This window comes from Pteropus medius, unplaced genomic scaffold, assembly GCF_902729225.1.
Source record: "Pteropus medius unplaced genomic scaffold, Ma_sr-lr_union100, whole genome shotgun sequence".
In the NCBI taxonomy this organism is placed as follows: Eukaryota; Metazoa; Chordata; class Mammalia; order Chiroptera; family Pteropodidae; genus Pteropus; species Pteropus medius.
Window position 1 is genome coordinate 16,650,912 of NW_024342471.1, and position 22,308 is coordinate 16,673,219.

The following is a 22,308-nucleotide window of genomic DNA, read 5'->3' on the forward strand; positions in this document are numbered from 1 at the left end:
ACCTAACCTTGCTGTGCCTCATTTTCTCATTTGTAAAGTGAGACTGACACCATCAGCACTTTGCCGGGTTGATCTAGGTTGACCTAATCCCCAGACTGGAGTGGAGTGGGGGTATTTGGTTGCTCAGAGGCCTCCCTGACTCCACCCTGTGGGGCCTGCCTCCCCCATCCCTTCCTGGGGTAGCTGTACCTTCTGCACTACGATGATGGCCTCCTGAGTGTCGCTGTCCGTGGTGACCTTGAACACATGGCCACCGCTGCCACTCTCCTCCTTGAGGTGATAAGTCATATCTGTGTTCTCACCCACGTCTGAGTCCTCGGCCTTCACTCGTCCCACCGCTGTGCCGATGGGAGCCGACTCCTGAATGCTGAACTGGTACATCTCTGTAGGGGATACGGCTGTGAGCCGGGGTGGGGCAGCCCATGCCCCAGCTTCCACCAATTCTAGGGGAGAATTCTAGGTGAGGGGGACCCAGATGGGCTCCAGGGAGGGCAGTGTTTGCACGGGGCTCCTAGCTTGGCCAGGATGGTGCTCTGTAGACATGCGGGAGGCAGTGTGAAGAGGAGGGTCCTAACTCTGAGCCCGAGTTTGTTTGCTTATTGATTTGGGAACGTGCCTGCCGTTCTTTGGGCCTCAGCTTCCCCATCTGCCCAGTGAAAGGGACAGAGGAGCACAGCGGTCAAGGCTAAGGCTCTGCAGTCAGTCCTGGCTGTGTAATCCTGAGCTTTGGTTCCCTCATCTGTAGAATGGGAATAATAATAGTGCCTTCCTCACGGCATTGTTATCACGGTTAACTTAGATGACAATGCCTATAAAATGCTTAGTACAGTGCCTAGCACATGGTAGCTACTCCATAAATGGAAGAAATGGTATTAGAAGGGTGGGGCTTCATGCTGATTTTTCTGTTGCTGTTAACAACACCAATTCCTTCATATCTGCGTTTTTATCGAGCAGCTGTGATGTCCCAGATGAAGTTCTGGGCATTGGAGTTACAGCAACAGGCAAAACAGACCAAAATCCCAGTTCTCACAGTGCTTTCCTCTTAATGGAAAGAGAAAAACACTGAACAGTCACCTCAGTTAGACATACAGTATGTCAAATGGTGATGGGTACTTCGGAGAAAAATAAAGCAGGAGAAGGGGAGGGGAGTGACGATGAGGCTGTGTGCAGAGTTGTAAAGCGGGTGATCAAGAAAGGCCTTCCCGGAAAGATGACATTTTTGCAAAAGACCGAGGGAGGTGAGGGAGTGAGCCAAGCAGATATTTGGGAAAGAGCATTCTTGACAGAGGGGACAGCAGGTGCAAAGGCCCTGAGGTGGGTGTGATGCCTGGCATGTAGGAAGAATGGCGTGATGAGCACTATGGCTAGAGGGGTGAAGCAGATGGAAAACCAGAAGATACGAGGTCGGATGGAACACAAACGGCCCCCTGCTGTCTTCTCAGAGCCGAGGTTGAGGCGAGGGTGATTTGTTAAATGATGGGCTGGTACAGATGAAGCAGGGCTGTGGAGGTGGGGATTACCTCTTGGGGTCCCCACACAGGGCTGGACACCCCTCGTGTGGACTGGGTGCCTCTGATTCATTCCTACACAGCAGCTAGTTGGAGATCTTTCTAAAATGCAAGCTGATCGTGCCACTTCCCTGCTTTAATCCTCTCCATAGCTCCCCACTGTCTTTGGGCTGGAGTTGTGCAAGCCCCTTGGCAGCCTTACGGAAGATGCTGGCTACCTGGCCCCTGCTGACTTCCACAGCCTCATCCCCCGACTTCCCTACCCCATAGCTTCCGTCAGGCTGAAGTTCTTGTAGTTCCTTAAAAATGACTTGCTCTGTCTCACCTCCAGGCAGTGCCCCTCTTTATTCTCCCCTCTGCCTTTGCCTCCCCAATCGCTATTCCCCTTTTGGTTTCAGGAATGTCACCTCCTCCGGGGAGCCTTCCTAGACCTCCCGTGTGCCCAGGGCCCAAACTTATCCCTTCGTAAGGATTACTGCATTTCCCTATCATTTTCTGTTTATTCTCTCCCTCTCTCCCACAGCCATTTCTGGAAGGCAGGGACCATATCTCTTATTCATCAGGTATTCTCAGTGCCTGGCAATACACCAGACTCTCACATAAAATAAATGCATGAGTGACTAGTAAGTGAATGAATGAAAAGCAGCATGAGTTACCAGTGTACGGTCACCAGGTTAACACAAATGAAAGAGTCTAATAATACCAAATGTTGGCGAGGATGTGGTACAACGAACACATGCATTTCTTCACGGAGGAAGATGGTTTGGCTTTTTTTAGTAAAGTTCAAGTTGAATAGATCCCATGAGCCAGCTGTTCTGCTTCTCTGTATACACACTAGAGAGATGTGTGCAAAACGGCACTAGGAGATGTGCAACAATGTTCCAAGCAATGTCTCCATAACAGCCTCCAACTGGAAACATCCCAAATGTCCATCAACAGTAGAATAGATAATCCACGGACTACTATACAACAATGAAAATGACCCAATGATAGCTACAAGCGACAACATATAATTTCACAAACATAATTCTGAGAGACCAAATACTTTGTATGATTCCATTTATATAAGTTAAAAAACAACTGAAATGGAACCCTAATGCCAGGTGACGCACACATAGATGAATTGACCCTAAGGAAAAGCGAGGACGTGATGATCATGAGAGCGGATCCTGGTTAATTCCGGAGGGAGGGTCAGGGAGAGGTTATGATCAGCAAAGGACATGGGGGGTTTTCGGAGGCCCCGATCGGTGGTTACAGGAATGTTTGCTTCACATTGACATTGCTATTTGTGTGCTGAAAATAAAGAGTGAATAAATGAATGAGTAAACAAGAGTCTTCCTGGGGCCCTGGAACTTTTTCTCTTCTTTGTCCCACTCCTTCTGGCTCAGCGCTGGCCTCGAACCTGGCATAATTGGGTGGAAGATTAGGTGGCCCCCACTCCTCTACCTGGTGCTTTGAAACTCCCCCATAGTGGGTGGAGTTGGGCTGGGGGAGGGAGCCGTGGGCTGGCTTCTGTTCCAGGCTCCCTGGTGATGTGGAGCTGGCTGGTGGGCTCTGCCCACCCCGCTTTGTGTCTGGGCTGAGGTGCTAGGCCGCGATGACGCTGCTTTCTCAGCTAAGGGATTGGATTCCTTATCTCGCGGGGGTCAGTCCCCTGTGGCGGGGCCTAATGTGAGAGCAGCAGACCTTGAGTAATAACTCTCCCGATAGGAATCAGCCCAGCTCCCCGCGGCATTTAGTCTCTGCCAGCCTCTGTGGCTTCCTCGGCACTGCTCTTGGCCTGAGCCTGGGACAGAGGGGCTGGCGGGGCTGATGGGGAGATAGGGGATTGGCCCAGAGAAACCCCTTCCCCTGCTGTGCCAGGAGAGGCAGAGAGTGGAAAGACGTCATAATTCAGAAGCACAGAATCCTGCCCTCAAGGCTCAGAGGAGGAGGGAAAAAGACCTGTCACTCCGAACGTCAACTTCTCCAGGCACAGTTAGGTGTCCCTTGGTATGGCTGCAATCTCTGCTTCATTCCTATGTCCATTCCTCCCCACCCCCCGCCCTTTGCAAGCTTGGGTCAGTGGCAGATCCCGTGCAATAAATGCAGGAAGCAAGGTGAGGGGTGTCAAGGTAACCACATTACTTGGAAGTATGGAAAATCAGACAACTTAGGGTCCTTCTCTGCAAGAAGTATACTGAAGGGGCCTGGAGGAAAGTGGTCAACTTGGGTAGGTAGACAGACAAACAGATGGGAGTCCCTCTTTTGGTGGGAAGCTGAAAGGGAACTCAGGGTCAGTGGGTGGCTTGGAAGGATGAACAGACACCCACAGTGCTCCCCTCCCCCGACATGGAAGCCCAATGAGGGGAGTGCTGGGGGTCGGTGGCTGGCTTGGATGGGCTAACAGACAGGCACACAGATGTGACCTCCTCCTTCTGGAAAGGCCTCACTCACTCTGCGGGAAACGGGGAGGGTTGTCATTGACATCAGTGACCACGATGGTGACGGTTGTGGAGCCTGAGAGGCCGCCCAGCTGGCCCGCCATGTCTGTGGCCTGGATTACCACCTCGTAGCGCTCCTGGCTCTCTCGGTCAAGGTCAGGCACAGCCGTTCTGATCACACCTGTGGGTGAGGGAGGATGAGCCCCGGGAAGCCCCCACCAGCTGCCAGCTGATGTGAAGACCCCTGCACAGGCCGAAGCTGGCTCGTCCAAGGTCAGGAGGGGAGCGCAGAAGACACAGTCATGGCCTTGGCGCAGGCACAGGGCTCAGCAGCCACCACACACACTCACACACTCACATGTGCTCATACAGATATGCTAGTACATTCACAAAGTAGCACACACACTCAGCACTCCACATTCACACTCACGCACAAACACACAGCTATCAGATTCACCACTTTCAAATATCCACTCTCCCACACACTCACACACATTTATATACAGGCATACTAACACACACACTGTCACACACGCTCACACTTTCAAACACACACTCACACATACATGCATACACACGCATACTCACACATACACAATATAAAAGCAACAGAATGGACTATTTGTTTTACTGAAAAGAGGCATAGGGGCTAGAACCTACCACTGGTGATCCCTTGGGCAATTTATTCCACTTTTGAGGCCATAGTTTCCCCATGTGGGGGTGAACCCAGATATGCCCTGAGTGAGCCTGGCCTGTGCCTGATCATCTCTCTGTCAGTGGCACTCGGCCCAGAGCCAGGCATGGGGTGGCAGCCTGGTGACCGCTTAACAAAGTGAAGACTCACCCTCACACTCAGGTACACTCACTATGGAGTCACGGTCACCTGTACACACACACGCGGTATGTCACACACTTATGTGTCACATACTTAAGCACAATGCGGTCACATACACACATGCACACTGACACACACTCATTCTCACACACACTCTTCCCTGATTACATCATCCCCTGGCCCTTGGAGCCCCAGCCCCTGGCCCTCAGCCTGGCACTAGCTAACGGCCAAACAGACAATCCTTCAAGCTGTTAATGGACATGGGTGAGGGGGAGGGGAGGCAGGAATGAGGTGACTGCAAGATGAATTCTGCTGAGGGCCAGGTTGTGTTTCTTGTCTCCTTGCCAGTGGGAGACGAGGGTGGAGCAGCGAGTCGATGAGGCATTCAGAGCCTCCCCCACGACCCACTCCAACCTGCCGAGCACCAGGTGGTGACAGGTGGTGCCCAGGGCTTGAGCACCAGGTGGAGTCATGCACCAGCAGCCCCATGATGCGCCCAATAAAACCTAATCTCTGAGTCCTGATGTCCCCAAGCAGCCTACAGACTCCATTAAAGGCAATGGAATGAGAGAAGAGGCTGTGGTGTGTGTGTGTGTGTGTGTGTGTGTGTGTGTGTGTGTGTGTGTGTGTGTAGCAGCAGGAGCTAGAGGGGAGCACCTAGGTGGTGGCCCTGCCTTTTTGGAGAAATGGCATGTATACTCCATCTAATCAAAGGCCACACAGACCCTTTATCAGTGGCCTTTGAGACTCCTCAATAGGCCCATCCTGACCTCTTCTCTGTCAAAACTGGTCTCCCCTAAGAGAGGGGAATCTTGGAAGCAGATGAGCTTGGGCAGCTCTGCCATTTTTAGGCCATGTGACTTGAACAAATCCCTTCACCTCTCTGAACCTCAGTTTCCTCATCTGTGAAATGGGATAACCACAAGACCTCACTAAAAAAAATGATTTCTCAACCTCAGCACTACGGCCATTTGGGCAGGATAATTCTACCCACCCGATGCCAGTAGCAGCACCCTTCCCGCCCACCCCAGTTCCAAAAATGTCTTCGGATACTGTCAAGTGGCCCTGGTGGCAAAATCAGTTGAGAACCACCCGTGTCGAGTTTCATCTCATGACAATTGCATGTGACAATAATGATAGCCACTAACATTGATGTGCATTCATTCACTCTGTGCCCGGCACTGTTCTAAGCACCTGAAGTGAAATGCCTCATTTAATCCTCTCAACACCTTATGAGGAAGGTGCTGTGATTATCCTCATTTTCCAGATAGGGAGATGGAGGCCCAGAGTCACACATGTAGAAAGTACACTGCCAGGATTCGAGCAGCCACTCTGGGCCCAGAGTCCATGCTTTGAGCTGCTCTGCTGGCATGCTGTGAGGATGGAGGGTCCCCCCGCTCCCTGCCCCAACCGCCTTGTCTCCTTTGCCCCACCCACCACCAGGTACAAGGACAGAGCCCACGCCTCTGACAGAGGGACACCACTCTTGTGATGCTGTCTCAGCTTCCGGAATATCCTTCTTGCTTTTCTCAGTCTTAACCAAGCCATTTTTGTCAATCATGCAGCAGGCCTTCCTTGACCTACCCCTCACATGCTGCACCTCAACACTGGCTTTGCAAGAGGGGCACCCTTCTGGGGATGGGGCAGGGCCCAGGGTCTGTTAGCTGAGTCTTTGCAGCCTGGCAGTGAGCTGTTGCAGCTCTGCACAGCAGGGGCTGTACGGGGAGGATGGGAAGGTGGGCCTGTGTGTCTTCTGCCCTGGGGCAAGGGGAGGGGGCTGGGAGGGGTTTGAAAGGAGGGAAAGAGCAGAAGAGGAAGAGGGAGGACAGGATAAAGGATGAAGGTGACAGAGCTGGAAGAAGAGAGAGATCGAAAAGAAAAGAGGGCCTGCGGAAAAGAGACAGACAGAAAGCTAGTTGGAGGAAAGACATGCACGTGGAGACAGGTAGAGAAAGAAAGGGAGGCGAGGGAGACAGAGAGGGAGGGAGACCTACAGAGACAGAAAAAGAGAGAAGGAAAGAGGGAAGCAGTAAAGCCGGAGGGAAATATACACCCAGGAGGGGAAGTAAGAGAGAGATCAGTAGAGAGACAGAGACCAGACAGGGAGCCCAAAGTGAACAAGGCAGAAAGGCAGGGAGGGGAGCTGACCAGCTGAGCACTTACTGTGTGCTAAGCTTTGTGCGCGTCACTACGACTAGGCTCTCACTGAACGCAGAGGTTGCTGGTGGGATTGGGGCCACTGTGCCTCTATGAGCTTGTGGGGCTCGGAGCAGACGTCGGGCTGAGGTCCATGCCTGTGGGTGAGGAGCCATGCTGATGTTGCTGGCCTCCTTGCTGGCCTTGCCACTTGCAGCTCTAGAGGAACAAGGGACACTAAACTCTTTCTTGGAAACTGGTCAAGAAGAGTATGTGATCAGGTGCCATCTCTGGGACTAGGAGGCCTGGGTGCCCCAGAGTTACACTCAGTGATCGGTTGCTATGGCAACAACTCCCAATGAATCACACTTCTCAGACTCTTCGTCTTGGGTCATCCCCTCCCACACCGATTCTGGTCTCGGCCATGCAACTTGCTTTGATCAATGGGACATCAGCAGTGTGACAAAAGCAGAGGCCTGATACACTCTTGTGTGCTGGGGCCTGTCCTCTTGGAACCCTGAGACCACCACGCTGTGATCAGAAGCCCAGGATGAAAGGCCATGGAGGGAGAGGCCCAGTCATGCTAGCTGTCCCAGCTGACCTGCTAGCTGACTGTTGCCACATGAGTTAGCCCAACAAATCTACAGAACTATGACAAATAATAAATCACTGCTGTTTTAAGCCACCATGTTTTGGGGTAGTTAGTTATATAGCAGTGGGTAGCTGATAGAGAAATTGAGTTCTTTGGCCTGTTCCTCTCCTGGGTGCACTCATGCAGCTGCTGGAGGGTCAGCTGTCTCAGAAGGCCCAAGGTGGCTTCCTGCACATGTCTGGCAGTTGACCCTGGCTGTCGGCCAGACCTTCTCTCATCCTCCAGCAGGCTGGGCTGACTTCTTTAAATAGCAGTCTTAGGACCACATTCCCAGAGAGAGAGTGAAAACTTCAAGGTCTCTTAAGGCCTAGTCTGGGAATTTACTGAACATCTCTTCTGCTACATTCTGATGGCCAAAGCAGTCAGGGTACGAGGCCGGCTCAAATTCAAGGGGTAGGAGGAACAGCAAAGTCACTTTACTAAGAGGCCAGTTGTAGGATGGGAGGAATTGACAGCGTGTTTTGCTGTCTACTGTGTTTCCACTTCCCCTTCTGCTTCCTGATGCTGGGAAAAGCATCCTGGAGGCTGGTCCACTCCTGGGGTCCCGGGGTAAAATTCCTAAATCGGTTCATGGAGTTGTCCTTGAAACCTTCTGGCTCTGCACATTCATTCATTCACTCGTTTATTAAACTCTTACTGCAGGCCTACTATGTGCAGGGGCTACAGAATCAGATATGAGATAGTGCAAAAAGGAAGGACTTTGGAGTCAGACAGATATGGTTCAAGACTTCTTTCTAGCTTTTACATGCTATCCGACCTTGAACAAGTTCTTGAGTCTATCTGCGCATCAGTTTCCTGTCCTATAAAGTGGAGATACCCAGTTGATAAGGATATCGAGAGGGTGAAATGAGATGAAGATTCCAGCAGCGGATTTGAAGATGCCTCTCTGATCCCCCTTCTCGAGTCCTGGGTTGGGTACCCCATAAATTAGCTCCACGAGGTCAGAGATCACTGGCTTTGTTCATCATCTTATCTACAGGGTCTGGCACATAGTAGGTGTTCAGTAAACATTTTGGCTGCCTGACCAGCCCCACAGACCCTCTGTCCTGCCTTGTGCAGCCTACCTGTGATTGTCTATTTGTTTCTGGTTTCTCTGTTGGAACGAAAGCCCCATGAGGGCAGAAACCAAACCTAATTTATCATCCTGACCCAGGATCTGGCACTCAGAAGGTACTCAGCAAAGGTTAGTTTCATTATCTCCCAGGAAAATAGACATCTCTAGCCTAGCTGAGAACTTTTAGTGGATATCTTGAAGTCCGGGCTAGTCTTTCTATCCTTGCTGGGGTGGTGATGGGCGGGGCTGGGAATTAGAACCTGGCTATGGCTCCCTGCAGCCTCATCCTCACCCATCATCCCCAGTTCCAGCTGTTGTCCTCACCACCCCACCATCCCCTCCAAATGCTGCAGAAGGGGCCCTAGAGCCCGAGTGATGCCTCATTAGCCTGCAAATGCCATCCCTGTCGCCCCTGTGGGGGGATTGCTGGCAGGCCTGGCCTTTAAAACACACACGTTAATTCCTCCTCTGGCACTGGGCACCCCGCCTCCTCCCTTCCCTCACACCTTCCTCTCAGGCCCCGTTCCGGCTCTGCTCCCTGCTATCTGCACAGCGAGAACAGACTGTACCTCGCAGCGGCTGCTAAATATAGACCCGCTATCAGTGGAATATTCCTGGCTGGGGAAATGGAGCTGGGGCTGAGAAAAGGCACCGGGGTAGCTCCTACAGTGGGGCTGAAGGCAAGGGGAGGGAAAATCTGGTCCTTCTTTCAGAAATGTCAACAAAGACCCTTTCAGCCTGAGAAAGTTGAGGGGCCCTAGAACAAAGACCCCACTGACACCTTCACCTGCCTTGCCTGGTGCTCACTTTCTGGCTTCTTGGGAAACTAACTCTTCCCGCCCTCCCAGGCTCCATGACTCCCCACTTGTCCACTTTCACTTGACCCTCCGCAGAAGGGGATGTTCTTCTTTAGAACCTGGCCATTCTCCTCACTCTCTTGGAGTCTGGTCCTTCATCTGTTCACCCCTGCTACTTCCCAGACTCAGTCCTGGCCCTTACCTCATTTCTATGTTTTGTTTCTTCCTACCCTTCATTCCCTGAAAGCTGATCAACTCCAAGGGCCCCACCTCCTCAGGCTCCATCATCATCATCATTATCGTCATCATCATCCCCACCACCATCATCATCTTCATCCCCTTGGTTTCCATGTATGTACCAAGTATTGTGCTGAGCACCTCACACACTAGCTGTTCCCTGGGCCTGCAAGCTCTCCCCTAAATATTGAGTGGCTTCCAACCTCACTTCATTCAGTTCTCTGCCCCAGGGTCACTTCCCCAGCAAGGCTTGTCCTGATTTCTTTATCTAAGTCTCTCCTGTTTCCCTGCTTTATGTTTCTTCCTCGCACTCATTGCTACTTGACATTATGTTATATGTTTACACACTGATTTTCTGTATTCCCAACTTGAATGAAAGCTCTACAAGGATGAGCTCTTGGGTTTGCCTACGGCTACATTCCTAAAGTCTAGAACAGATCTGGGCACATAGTAAGTACTCAATAAAGAGATGTCGAATGAATGAATTCTTCCATTGAATCCTCACAACAATCAAGTGAGATGGGTATTATTATCCCTCTTGCACACATGAGGAGACCAAAGCTTACAAACCCCCAAACATTATTGAATCTCCAAGCCTATATTTTAGATGGCCTGCTAGATGTTCTAGATGTTTCTTTCCTCTTCTTCTCTTAAGGCTAGTATGGTTAAAATGGAATTAACGAGCTCTGCACTAGATCGCAGGGCACAGTTGCTGATTCCTTGACTCCTAGATAGTTTTCTTAATCCACATTCCTCCTTCTGTTTCTGTAGTTGGCATCTCTCCCTATCCCAAGGCCCAAAGTTAGGAACCCCAGATTCCTCCCTCAATTTAGTCTGTTACATTCATCCAGGCCCCCAAGATTTGCCCTTCTCAAGATCTCACTGTCAGCCCTCTACTCTAGAGGTCTCCAGACCCCAGGCCATGGACCAGTACCAGTCCGTGGCCTCTTAAGAAGTGGGCCACACAGCAGGAGGTGAGCAGCAAGTGAGCGAAGTTTCATCTGTATTTGCAGCTGCTCCCCAGCACTAGCATCACCACCTCAGCTCCACCTCAGATCATCAGGCATTAGATTGTCATAGGGGCATCAGTCCCTGGTGCCAAAAAGGTTGGGGACCGCTGCTCTAGTCCCTCCTCGGCACCTCAGCTAACCTGCACAACCAATCCTACATCATCTTTGGCTCCCTGACTAGATGAAGTAGGTTAAAGAGTCTGGGCGGGCGTCCGAGAATTGGCACAGGCTTTGGATTTTGTCCTTCAGGGCTCTCTGCTGGCCATCCCAGGCTCGTGGGTCTCCCTGAATTCAGTGCCTGCCTCCGAGCCATGCTCTACAGCAGCAGCCCAAGGGATCTTGTTAAAATGAAAACCTGAGCATGTCACTTCCTTGCTCCAAAGTCATCAATGAACCCACGGTGTTGGTGAGAGGAAACAGGCTCCCTTGCATGTGGCTCTCAAGGGTGCAATCTGGTACATTTTGGCATTATCTATCCAAATTCCAAATAAATGCATGTGCTCTTTGACCCAGCTTTTCTACTTCCCGAAAATTATCCTGCAGATATACTCACACACGCACAAAATGATATATGTACGAGGTTATTCACTGTAGCATCGTTCGTTGTAGCAAAAGATTGGAAAGACCGTAAGTGTCCATCAATAGGGGGCTGGTGAAACAAATGTTTGTGTAACTACAACAGCTGTTAAATAAAAGAATGGGAGAGCTCTTTATGTACTGATACGGAATAATCTTCAAGATGTATTGGTAAGCAAAAAAGGCAAGCAGTGTGTTATAGCTACTATTCGTGAAAAAAAAAAAAGACAAATCCATGTACCTATTTTCTTGTACATGCATAGAATAGCTCTGGAAAGATACACAAGAAAATTACATTGGTTGCCTTGGAGACACAGACTGGGTGGCTGGGGGACTGGAAGGGGTAAAGAATTTCCACTAAATACCCATTTGTACTTTTTGAATTTTGAACCTCGAAATATATTTTCTATTTAAAAATAACTTAATAGTTTTCAAGTGAATGAATCCAAGATCTTGTAAGATATATACACCAAGTGGCTACCTTTGGGGCTGCAATTACTGGGGATGGGGGAAGGAAGCACTTTCTTTCTTTCTTTCTTTTTTTTTTTTTTTTTTTTTTTAACATTTTTAAATGTTTGAATGTTCTCTAAAATGTCTTAGTTTTGTAAGGAGAAAATAATAAAGACGTTATGTGTAAGAAAATACAGCTATAACTGTGCTCATAGACTGGACTCTTCAACCCCTCCCTCCAAACGAAACAAGATAAACACAAACAGAAACCCTAAATGCAAATCCATCAAACACCCCTCCCTCCCTCTTTGCCCTGAGAATAAGACCCAAGCTCTCCAGCCTGGCTTATACTCTGTACAGTCAGGCCTCAGCCGGCCTCTCCACATCACCTCCCCGCAAACCGGCTTCCCCAACCCTGAGTTGCTTTCAATTCCCGTCATGCCCCAGGCTGTCCTCTTCCTCTCACTTCTGTCTGCACCATGCCCTCTGCCGGGAATGCCCTTCTCTGAATCTGCTTCTGGCCAACACCTTCTTATCCTTTGGAGATACTGCTACCCCCTCCAAGAACCTTGCATCTTAATTGCCCATGCATATGCCTGTCTCCCTGCCCCCACCAGACTGTGAGCCCCATGATGACACTTGCCCCCTCCTATCACAGGGACAGAGAGAGCACTGCTGCTGGAATTGGCAGCCACTCCCAGCTGGGCGACCTCGAGTGAGCCACTTCACTTCTCTGAGCCTCCGTCTCCTTCTGTCCTCCCTGACACTCTTGCAAGGCTCATCAGGTTCTAACGTCAGAGTGAAGTGAAGGACGGTGGGTGGGGGTGCCGCATCATTGTTTGGTAGTGCTGGGGGAGGGCAAATAATCAGAGAAGCCACTCCTCCCTGACAGCCTCTGTCTTTCCATCAGTTCCTTAACAACTGCCATTTGAACAGAGCTTTCACAATTGCTGAAAAGGTGCCTTTCATCGGCCAATTCCTCCAAACTACACTTATGACCGACCCCGTAAGGGCTGAGAATACGCCTGCCTCAGTTTAGCTCCAAGGACAAGGGGGCCATTCAGATCTCTGAAGTCCTTTTAAGGCGCCCATAGTGGCCGCCTCCAGCCTTCGTTTTTCTGCCAGCCTTGAAAGCGCCCCCTCACTATTCCTTTCTGTTTCTCAGTCCTTCTCTCTTCCTGCTCCATTGTCCCTCCCTCTCTGCGACCCTTGGGTCTCCAGGAGCTGGCAAGTTGCTTCCTTGTCTTGCGTCCTACCCTCAGCGCTGTTTGATAAGAAGGCAGAGAGCAGACCTCTGGCTGTGGTCCTCGGCCCGCCCTCTCCGCCCCCTCCTCTTACGTCACTCTTCTGGTTCCGCCCCAGGCCCCGCCTCTTAGGCCCGGCCCCGCCCCTCACCGGTCTTTGGGTCCACTGTGAAGTGGTGCTCTCCATCCAGCAGGCTGTACACCAGTCGAGCGCTGCTGCCGTAAGTAGGGTCATCCGCATCCGAGGCCATCACCTGCATCACCGACGTGCCTGGGCCCAGGGGACCAAGCAACACAGGGGTCACCTGGGGCTGCTCAGCTCGTCGTGCCCACCTCTCCCCACCCCCAAGGAGGCCATTGAAACCAGTCCCCTCACAGTTCCCATCCCCACACCGAGTCTCAACACGCTTCCTGATCTGGGGCCTTCCTAGTGGCTGGCACAAGTATGACCGTGGTGTTGGATCTGGATTCACATTTCCCTTCAGTGGTTCCCAGTGGTAGGACTCTGGCAACGAAAAACAACCTCTCTGAATCTGTTTCCTTTCCAGCAAAATGGGGAAAATCCCGGTCTTTGGTTCGTGAGGGAATGCATTCTAAACTCCCAGTGCAGAACGGGCTCAGAGCGGCCTCTCAGTGGGTGGTGGCCACGGTCATTTCTACGGGTTAAAGTCATCACAGAGTTGGAGCTAGGACTGAAAACCAGGCACCTGACTCCACCCATCCAGTCCCTCCAGATTTCTCAAGGGAATTTTGCCTTTTTCCTCCCTACACCCCTCACCCTCACACCTCCCTTATCCCCCATCCCGCCACCGAGCCGGGGAGCAGGGAGGGGGCCAGCCCAGAAGAACAACTAAGTTTATTGGGACTCGGAGGCCAGTGTCTTTTGATCCCCGGGGAAGGAGATGGCAGTGCTCTCAGCTTTCCCTTTGGGAAATAATTGTCTGTGAGCCCTGGTGCCCTCCTGGCCCCTCCCTGCTTTCCCCCGCGCGCCTCCCCCGCCCCGCTCCCCCACCGCCCCCGGCCCAGACAGTCTCCGCCCCCTCATGCTCCGCACTTCTCCTCATGCTCTGCACGTAGGCTGCTGGGGAGAGTATAAATTGGATAAAAGTCCATCAAACAGCGGCAATTAAGTTATTGATTTTCGACGCTGCCTCATTAAACTGGGAGCTTCTCTCGGCCTGTCCCAGAGATGGCTCTAATTTGACATCATGTTCAATTTGACGATTGCAGGGCTTGGGACGTGAAGCTGGACGGGGTGGGGACGAGGGTTAGGGAGGGGGAGGGGTTGAATAGGGGAAGAGGGGAAGCCATTTAGTCTATCTGAACCTTTTCAGAAAGGAGGGGTGAGGTGAAAGACCCAGGAGGGAGTCGGAGGGCTCAGGATGCGACCAAAGGGGGACAGGACTCAGACTTCACTTCAAGGAGATGTCCTCTTCTGGATGCCCTGCCAGCGAAGGGATGGGGCTCGGGCCTGCTGAGGTTCTGGATGGGGCCCGCCCAGGGCTAGATTTGGTACTCTGGGCCAGCAGGCCAGTGTGCGGGGAGGGACAGCCAGTTCACTGCTTGGCTAATGAGTGAGGCTCAGGAAGTGCTACAGCAGCAATTCTGCTAAGCCCAGCCTGCCGCCTGCCTCTCCCGCCTCCAGCCTCGGGCCCTCGATCATTTCCGACAGACACATGTATTTATTTTTCACTCTTTTGCATTTCTCATTTCCCTCTCATGTCCCCCCTCCCATCCATCCCAAGGCTCCTAAACCCACCCTGCAATGCGTCTCTCTCTTTGGCAGCTCCAGCTCCATGTCAACCATGTCAGAGTTGCCAGGAGAATCTGGGGAAGAGGTTTGGGCGAGCTCCTTTCCTCTTGATGCCTGGTGCCAGGGATCTCTTGCTCAGGGCCCAGGGAAGGATCACAGGTGCCTCCACCCATTATACAGAGAGAGGAGAAAGGAATAAACTATTGTACGCTTACTACATGCCTGGATTCACCAGCCACTTAAATTCATCCCCTCTAATCCTCATGGAATCTCTGAGAGGTAGAATGGGCCTCTCCAAATTACAGGTGAGAAAAAAGGTCAAATAGGAGAAAAGACTTGACTAAGGCACAGAGGGAGAAAGTAGTGGGATTTGAACCCAGGACTCTCTGAAGCCAAAGTCCTTCTAGGTGCTAGAGTCAGGACAGGCACAGTGACTTTGGAGATGGTGCCCTGATAAACTGAATCACAATTAGTAATGACTCTGCCACTTATTAGCAGTTTGACCTCGGGGATGTCACAAACCTCCCCCTTTTTTTTCTCATGTGTGAAATTAGGGTGATAGTACTACAAAATTCTTGGGACGGGTTTGAGAATTCAAATAGATTTTCATTTGTCAGCACTGAAGACAGTGTCTGGCCCATGCTAAGAACTCAATAAATGCAGGTTGTTGTTGTCAAATCAGGAGGTACTGCATGCCAGTATACGATGGCACAATCATACTTCCCTAGCAGACATACTGAAATGGGAGAAGATACATAAAGCATCAGGCTCATGGTGGGTGCTCAATAAACAGTGGCTGTTGTAACCGTTGTGAGAGGGTCTCCCTGTCACTCCCCTCTGCATGTTCCCTCCACCCTCTGGGCGAGGCACAATGCCAGGCTGAGTGACTCCCCAGGGACATGGCCAAGCACTCTCTCTCCCTGGCTGCATCCCAAGAACTCCTGTGGGGATGATGGAATCATCTCTCCAATCTGGGATTCTTTATTGCAGCCATTAGAGTTAGTGCCGACATGTAGGGATGGTGAAGGGTCAGTGATTCACAACTGGTTCCCCAGGACCCACGCCCCTCCCCACCATCTTCACAAGTGAGCAGCTCCCTAGAATTGACAGACAGAAGGGTTCCGGGCTTGTGGCTGCTGGGGGACCACCTTGAAGTCATCCCTCTAGGTTCAGCAGTTTGCATTTTACAATGCACCACCATGTCCATTCTCTCCTTCAGTCCTCATGCCATCTCTATGATGCGATGCAGCGGAGTGCTGGTAAATGTTTAACCATCGGCTCCAGGGGGTAGAGGGGCAGGGAGTAATGCCTTGCTTTATAGCGTTTGCTGATTTTTACTCCCACCATAGCCAATTTCAAGTTATCAGTGTGATATTAAGAGGCTCATGAAACTCCTAAAAATCAATATTTGGCTCTCGTGAGCTGATATGAGATGACTCCAGTACAATCCTGCATCCTTCTTATTTTACAGATGAGGAAACTGTTACCCATAGTGAAGAGTGAAAATGTGAATTAATAATGAACAATAATAAAACCCATTATTGTATATCATTATTCAATGAAAATGATAGATTGTATTTACTGAAGGACTACTTTGTGCTCGATATTATGATAAGCCAAATATGTCTACTAACTTATCGAGTTTATATAATGAAGCCTTGAAATAAGCTCTAATAAGATTTCCACTCTACAGGTGAGGAAATGGAGGCTGAGTGAAGTTAAGTAATGAAATACTTTGCGCCTAATTTCCTCATTTGTGAAATGAGGGTGGTAGTGCTATCAAACTGTCAATATCGTTATGAGAACTCAAATAGGTTTCCGTGTTCAGCACCGAGGACAGCGCCTGGCTAAATTCACCTGGCAAGGAACTAGGAGAGGCAGGATTCAGACCCAGGTCTATCTGATGTCAAAACCCACGTATCCTGCCGTATAAGATAGGAGAAGGGGGCGGGTCAATAGTAGTAGGAGTAGACATAAAGTAAAATCGGGAAGAGTCAGAGAAAGAAGAGGGAGGGAAAAGGAGGAGAATGGCAAGGAGTTGTGTTCAGGATTCTCCCTCACCAACAGCTGGTTCAAGCCCAGATTTCCAGAAGCAGGGATGAGCTGTCCACTTAACCCTTCTGCTATCTGGAGTTAAGAGCCTAAATTCAGGCTGGCATAGGAAGGGTAGCCCAACTGATTCTTGGACAAACAAGATCTCAGAGCCAGGCCCTATGTGGAAGGTTAGATATGGAAAGGCTGGTCCTTGGAGAGGACAGAAACCAGTGGTTCTCAGCCTGGCTGCACATTAGAATCTCTTAGGAGCTATAAAATAAAACTGATGTTAATCCCATTCCAGACCAATTCAATACGACACTCTCAGGGTGGAGCACAGGCAAGGGTATTTTTAAATGCTCCCACATTGATTCTAAAGTGTATCCTAGGCTAAGAACTGATGCCCTAGATCCAACCCCTGGTTGAACTGATGAAGAAAGTGAATCACGGCAAGGCTCAGCGATTTTCGCAAGGTCACACCACCGGTAAGTAGTAGGGAAAGATTCAAACCCAGGTCTGTGCAGCCAGCACATCATTCTCCAGGAACCACTGTGCCTGTGCTGAGACTGACTCCAAGAAGGAAGCAGCAAAGATGACCAAGTCAGCAGTGCTCCTCCTAGGTAACGTCAGCAGGAGGAGTCAGATGCTCCCGAGAGCAGAGGCCCCTCACACCTCCATGGAGACTAGGTGGGTTTTGGCATCAGAGAGTCCTGAGCTCACATCCTCTATGCCTCGGTCAAGTCTTTTCTCCTGTTTGACCTGATTCCGCACCTGAAATTTGGAGGGGCCCACTCTGCCTCTCAGAGATGCTATGAGGATTAGAGGTGATGAATTTAAGTCACTGGTGAAGCAGGGCATGTGATAGGTGCTCAATAGGAGTTATTCTTTTCCCTCTCTCTGTAGGATCAGAAGATCTCTGGGCCATGAATAAGAAATCCATGGGTACTAGTATCAGGAGCAAAGGGGATTGCCCATCCGTCATCTCTGGTTTACCTGGGTGATTCTGACATGGTTTGTCATAGAGCCAGAATTAGAACGTAAGTCCTGGTTCCCAGGCCTGAATTCTTTCCTTTCTAGTCCCTTAACCCTTTCTATCAGCGGAGTCCAATTGAGACCCAAACTTGGGCTTCATAAGCCCCAGGAGAAACCCCAGCTGGTTCAGGGAGGAGGTGGAGCTATGAGGAGTGGAGTTCAGAGACTGAAGACGTAAATTCTCATTCTAGCCCTGTCCTTGGCTCCCCGTGCAGCTGTGGGAAAACTGTCTGACCTGACTGGGCCTCAGTTCCCCTTCTGTGAAAAGGAGATCAGGCTTTATCCTTCCTGCCTCACTGGGTGAGGGAGATGCCTTAATGAGATGAAAGAGATGAATCACTTTGGAAAAGAACAGAGTCCTCAACTGAGATGACCAAGTGTCATTATTATGAAGATGTTTGTAATTATTACCATCCTGCCTCTTCCCTCCCTCCCTGTGCTGCCCTGCTGGGCCTGGGAAACCCTCGGCTCACATTTAGCTTCTCAAACATTTATAAAAAATGAGTCCCACCTCCTGCTGCTGCCAGAACTATGCGGAATGCTTTCTATTAAAAATTAAAAACCACTTGTCGAGTCCCTGGGAATGCTCAGATTACACAGGAAACAAGCCCCTTCTCAAGCTCCCCCCTCACCGCCCCCCCAGCTCCCTCTTTGATCATCACTTATGATGCACTTGCTGGGCTGGCCTCAACCCCACTTCCTCTGCCCAGCCAGGGCAGCCTAATGTAGACGAATGATGCGCAGGAGATGCAGGCAAGTGGCTGCACAAGAGGGGGAGGTCACAGGACAGAGTGGAAGGAGGCAGGTCCAGTGACAAGTGACAGAGAAGGTGGCACAGAAAGTTGGGGAAAGAAAGTGGGTCAGAGACAGAAAGACAAGAGACAGAAATTCAGAAAGATGGACAGAGAGAAAGTGGAAAAACAGAGATACCCAGACACATAGGGAGAAATGAAGAAAGAGACAAGGAAATGAGGGTTGGAGAGGCAGAGATAGAGATAGAGATAGAAAGTGGGAAAGAGACAGTGAGCGTGACAGACAGAGGTAGAAAAACAGATAAAGTTGGAAAGTAGAGTTATATAGAAACAGAGACAGGTGGAGATAGGTATGAAGCAGGAGAGTGGGAGGCAGCAGGAGGGGGAACAAGGAGAACGTGGTCAGGCCCCCATGTCACAGACGTACTTCTCCAGAGTCTTCGGGGAACTCTGGGACCCCTCCTCTCACTCCTTCTCGGCTCGTGGGTCCCAGCCGTGGACTCGCTCATACGGACAAGCCTTGAGTCTGTGCGTGGGGATCTAATCCGTCCCCCTGAGAGAGAGGACTTTCCTGCCATCCCAAATCGAGACTCGTACACTCTTCTCTGCACATTTAAAGGGGGCCCTCTGTTAAGTAGTCTGCTCATCTTATTTGTTCGGGCCAGCGACATTCTAAGTGTTTGCAATAGTATCCCTCTGCCAGTTACAGAAAGTAAACTTTTTTTTGCTTATAATTCAGTTCCATTCAGTCACCCAACATTTACAGAATACCCACTACGTGCTAGATCCTTGAGGGCAGGATGGTGGCTTTGTCACCTCTGAACCCCCTGCTGTGTGGGCACAGGGCCTGGCAGAGAGAGAGAGTGCACATGTTTGTTGAATGATTTGTTGATGGAAAAGACAAAAATAGACATGGGTACACTCCTCCCTGTCCAGATCGCCTGGGCCGTGGGGTCCTCCTGAGGGCCAGTGTGTGCCTGCTCCTCTCTGACACCTCTCTCCACCAGAAACTTCCTGTCCCGTTCCCCCAATCCTAGGCGGTGAGAGCCAGTGCCGTTGCTAGGCAAGGAGATATTGCACATATAGATCTTCCCGGACTTTAATTAAAAACATCTTTAGAAGTTGTCTCTGCAGAGGCCAGCGATTGATTCCTGGCTTGGGCCCGAGGGCTGCTGAGCTATACTCTCTCCGGCTACAGATGGGACAATCGGAAGCTCCCAGCCTGCTGCTGCTTCTGCCCTCCCCAAATGAGACCCGTGGGGAACACACGTCCTCTTGCCTTCCTCCTTTCCTCTCTGCCACCGTCGTCCCAGCACTGGGTTTAGCATTCAGACAGTGTGCTCTCCCAATTTTATTTCTCTTTCTCTCTCGAGCCTCGGTTTCCTCAGCTGTAAAATGGGGGTGTCAACACTTAACCCAAGAGAGTTCCTGAGAAGATAAAATGAGATTAGGGGTGTGAAAGTGCTTTGCAAGCTGTGAAGTTTTGTGCAAGCTAAAGAAATGGTTGTGGCTATTTGCCCTGCATGCCGAAACAAGTAGCTCAGGTTCTGGTTGCAGGTTCTGGGTCTGGCTCTCACTCTAGCTCTTCCTCTGGAAACTTAGGCAAGTTATTTCAACTCTCTCTGTATTTATTTCCCCATCGGTAAAATGAGGACAGTAATGCCTGCCTTGCTTATTCTCCAGGATCGTGAGAATAAAGGGAAACAGTTCTGTAAAAGCAGTGTTCACTGATAGCTTTTATTTAGTGAATATCCTAAGAAGTGCGAACTGTACTACAACACTCTCTTCCTATCTGTTAAAGATGCTACTCACAGAGGGGTTGGAATACGTGAGAAAATGACTATGGCAGGGCCCCTGTCCATTTCCAGCCTGTTGAGCCCCAGTCTTACGGCCCAGCAATGCCAATCCTACGAGTCTGAACCACCACATTCTCCTTCCTTTGCTCACAGCAGATATTGCTAATTGTTTATGGGTTTCTTTTCTGCCGAGCCTGAATGAGAAATCAGACTCCTTCTCCACACAACTCTACAGTCACTGTGGATTGATCAGAGTTGAGGCCAGAGATAAAACTGATCTGCCACCACTTTGGTGTCTTGCTCATCTTTGCATCCCCACATACCTAGCAAAGGGCCCTATGCATGGTAGGCATGAATATATGTTAATCTAATTAAAGCAACTATTTACTTTTCTATCCCTTTGGGACTATATATATATATATATATATATATATATATATATATATATATATATATATAATAGGTGCTAATAAATGTTTACTAAGTTGGGTGACTCATCTTTGCAACCCTTACAAAGCCAAGTACACTAGAGGCCTTGTATATAATGGGTGCTAATAAACATTTGTGGATTTAATTCAATTACTTATCTTTACATCCCCTGCAGTGCCCAGAATAAAGTGGTGGCTAATAGATGTGTGATGGATTGAAATTCTCATTTCTGTATCCTCAACAGTGCCAAGTATATTGCCTTATACATAGTTGGCATTAGTAAGTAGGGTTGAAATGGGCACAGGAAATCCCATTTGAAATCCTTTTGCTGTCTACTGCTCAGGTCGTGACACCCTAGGGAAGGGATCTGGCCCCCAGGCATCAAGAGATTATCTAGTGCAGCTCTTCTCTATCAGAAGAGCTTTAAATTCCCTCTCTGTTGTGTTGCAGTTCTATCTCCGGCCCCGATCTTACTCCTGACCTTCAGATTCAGAGATCCCACTGTCCCCTTGACAACTGCACTTGAATTTCTAGCAGACATCTCAATCTTAATGTGTCTAATAATGAATTCTTAGTTTTGTGCTGCCAATTTGCTCTTTCTGGAGCATTCCCCATCTCAGCAAAGCAGCTGCATCCACCTAGTTGTTCGGGCCAAAAACTTCAGCATCATCCTTGTCCGATCTCTTCCTTACTCCTCACATTCAATGCCTCACAGACTCTGCTGACTCTGCCTTCAGCACACATCCATAACCCCATATCTTCTCTCTGCATACACCGGTCCAAATCACCATCACCTCTTGCCTATATGATTGTAGCTGTCTTCTCACTGATCTCCCTAATCCCAACCCTGCCCCCTATAGTCTATTTTCAACATGGTGGCTGATAGTCAACCTTTTAAAATATAGATTGGATCATGTCATTCCTCTGCTCCCTGTCTCGCTCAGAGTACAACCGAAAATCTTTCAAAGTCCGAAGTGCTTCTAGTACGTCTCCCAGTCTCAGTGGACACTCTCCTCCTCACTCACTCCTCTCTTCACCCCCACTCAATTGCCTTCTATTCCTCAAACACGACAAATACACGATACCTCAGGATCTTTGCACTTACTGTTCCCTCTGCCTGGAACATTCTTCCTCCAGCTTAGTGTGGTCCCTGACCCAGCAGCATCGGCATTTGTTAAAAGTGAAAAAAATATTTCTAATATCCCAGACCTACTGGATCACAAACCCTGGGGGAAGGAGGCAGCCATCTGTGTTTCAACAAACCCTCCAGGTAATATGGATGCACAATCAAGTATAAAAACTACTGTTTCATGTTGCTCCTTGGCTCACTCCCTTGGTTCCTTCAGATCTTTGTTCAAACGTGCTCTTATAAAAAGACTCCTCTATCTAAAATAGCAATCCCTCAATATAATTCCCAATTCCCTTATTCTTCACGGCACTTACATCATAGATGTATAATATATTGTTTTGTTTATTTCTTTCCTGTCTCTCTCCCTGCTCTACACATAGGCTTCCCAGGAATCCCCAATGCTCGGAAAGGCGCCCGGCACACAGTAGGCCCTCAGTGAGTATCTGTTGCATGAATGAACA

The 22,308-nt window shown here is 49.8% G+C and overlaps 1 protein-coding gene across 1 annotated transcript in view; it reads right to left on the reverse strand.

Annotated features, from left to right (window-relative positions):
- Positions 1–22,308, reverse strand: part of CDH22 (cadherin 22) — a 68,685-nt gene that overhangs the window by 32,832 nt on the left and 13,545 nt on the right. Inside the window, 3 exon segments of the mRNA XM_039864481.1 lie at positions 190–383; positions 3,945–4,112; positions 13,074–13,193. Coding sequence (XP_039720415.1) covers positions 190–383; positions 3,945–4,112; positions 13,074–13,193 — 482 coding nt within the window.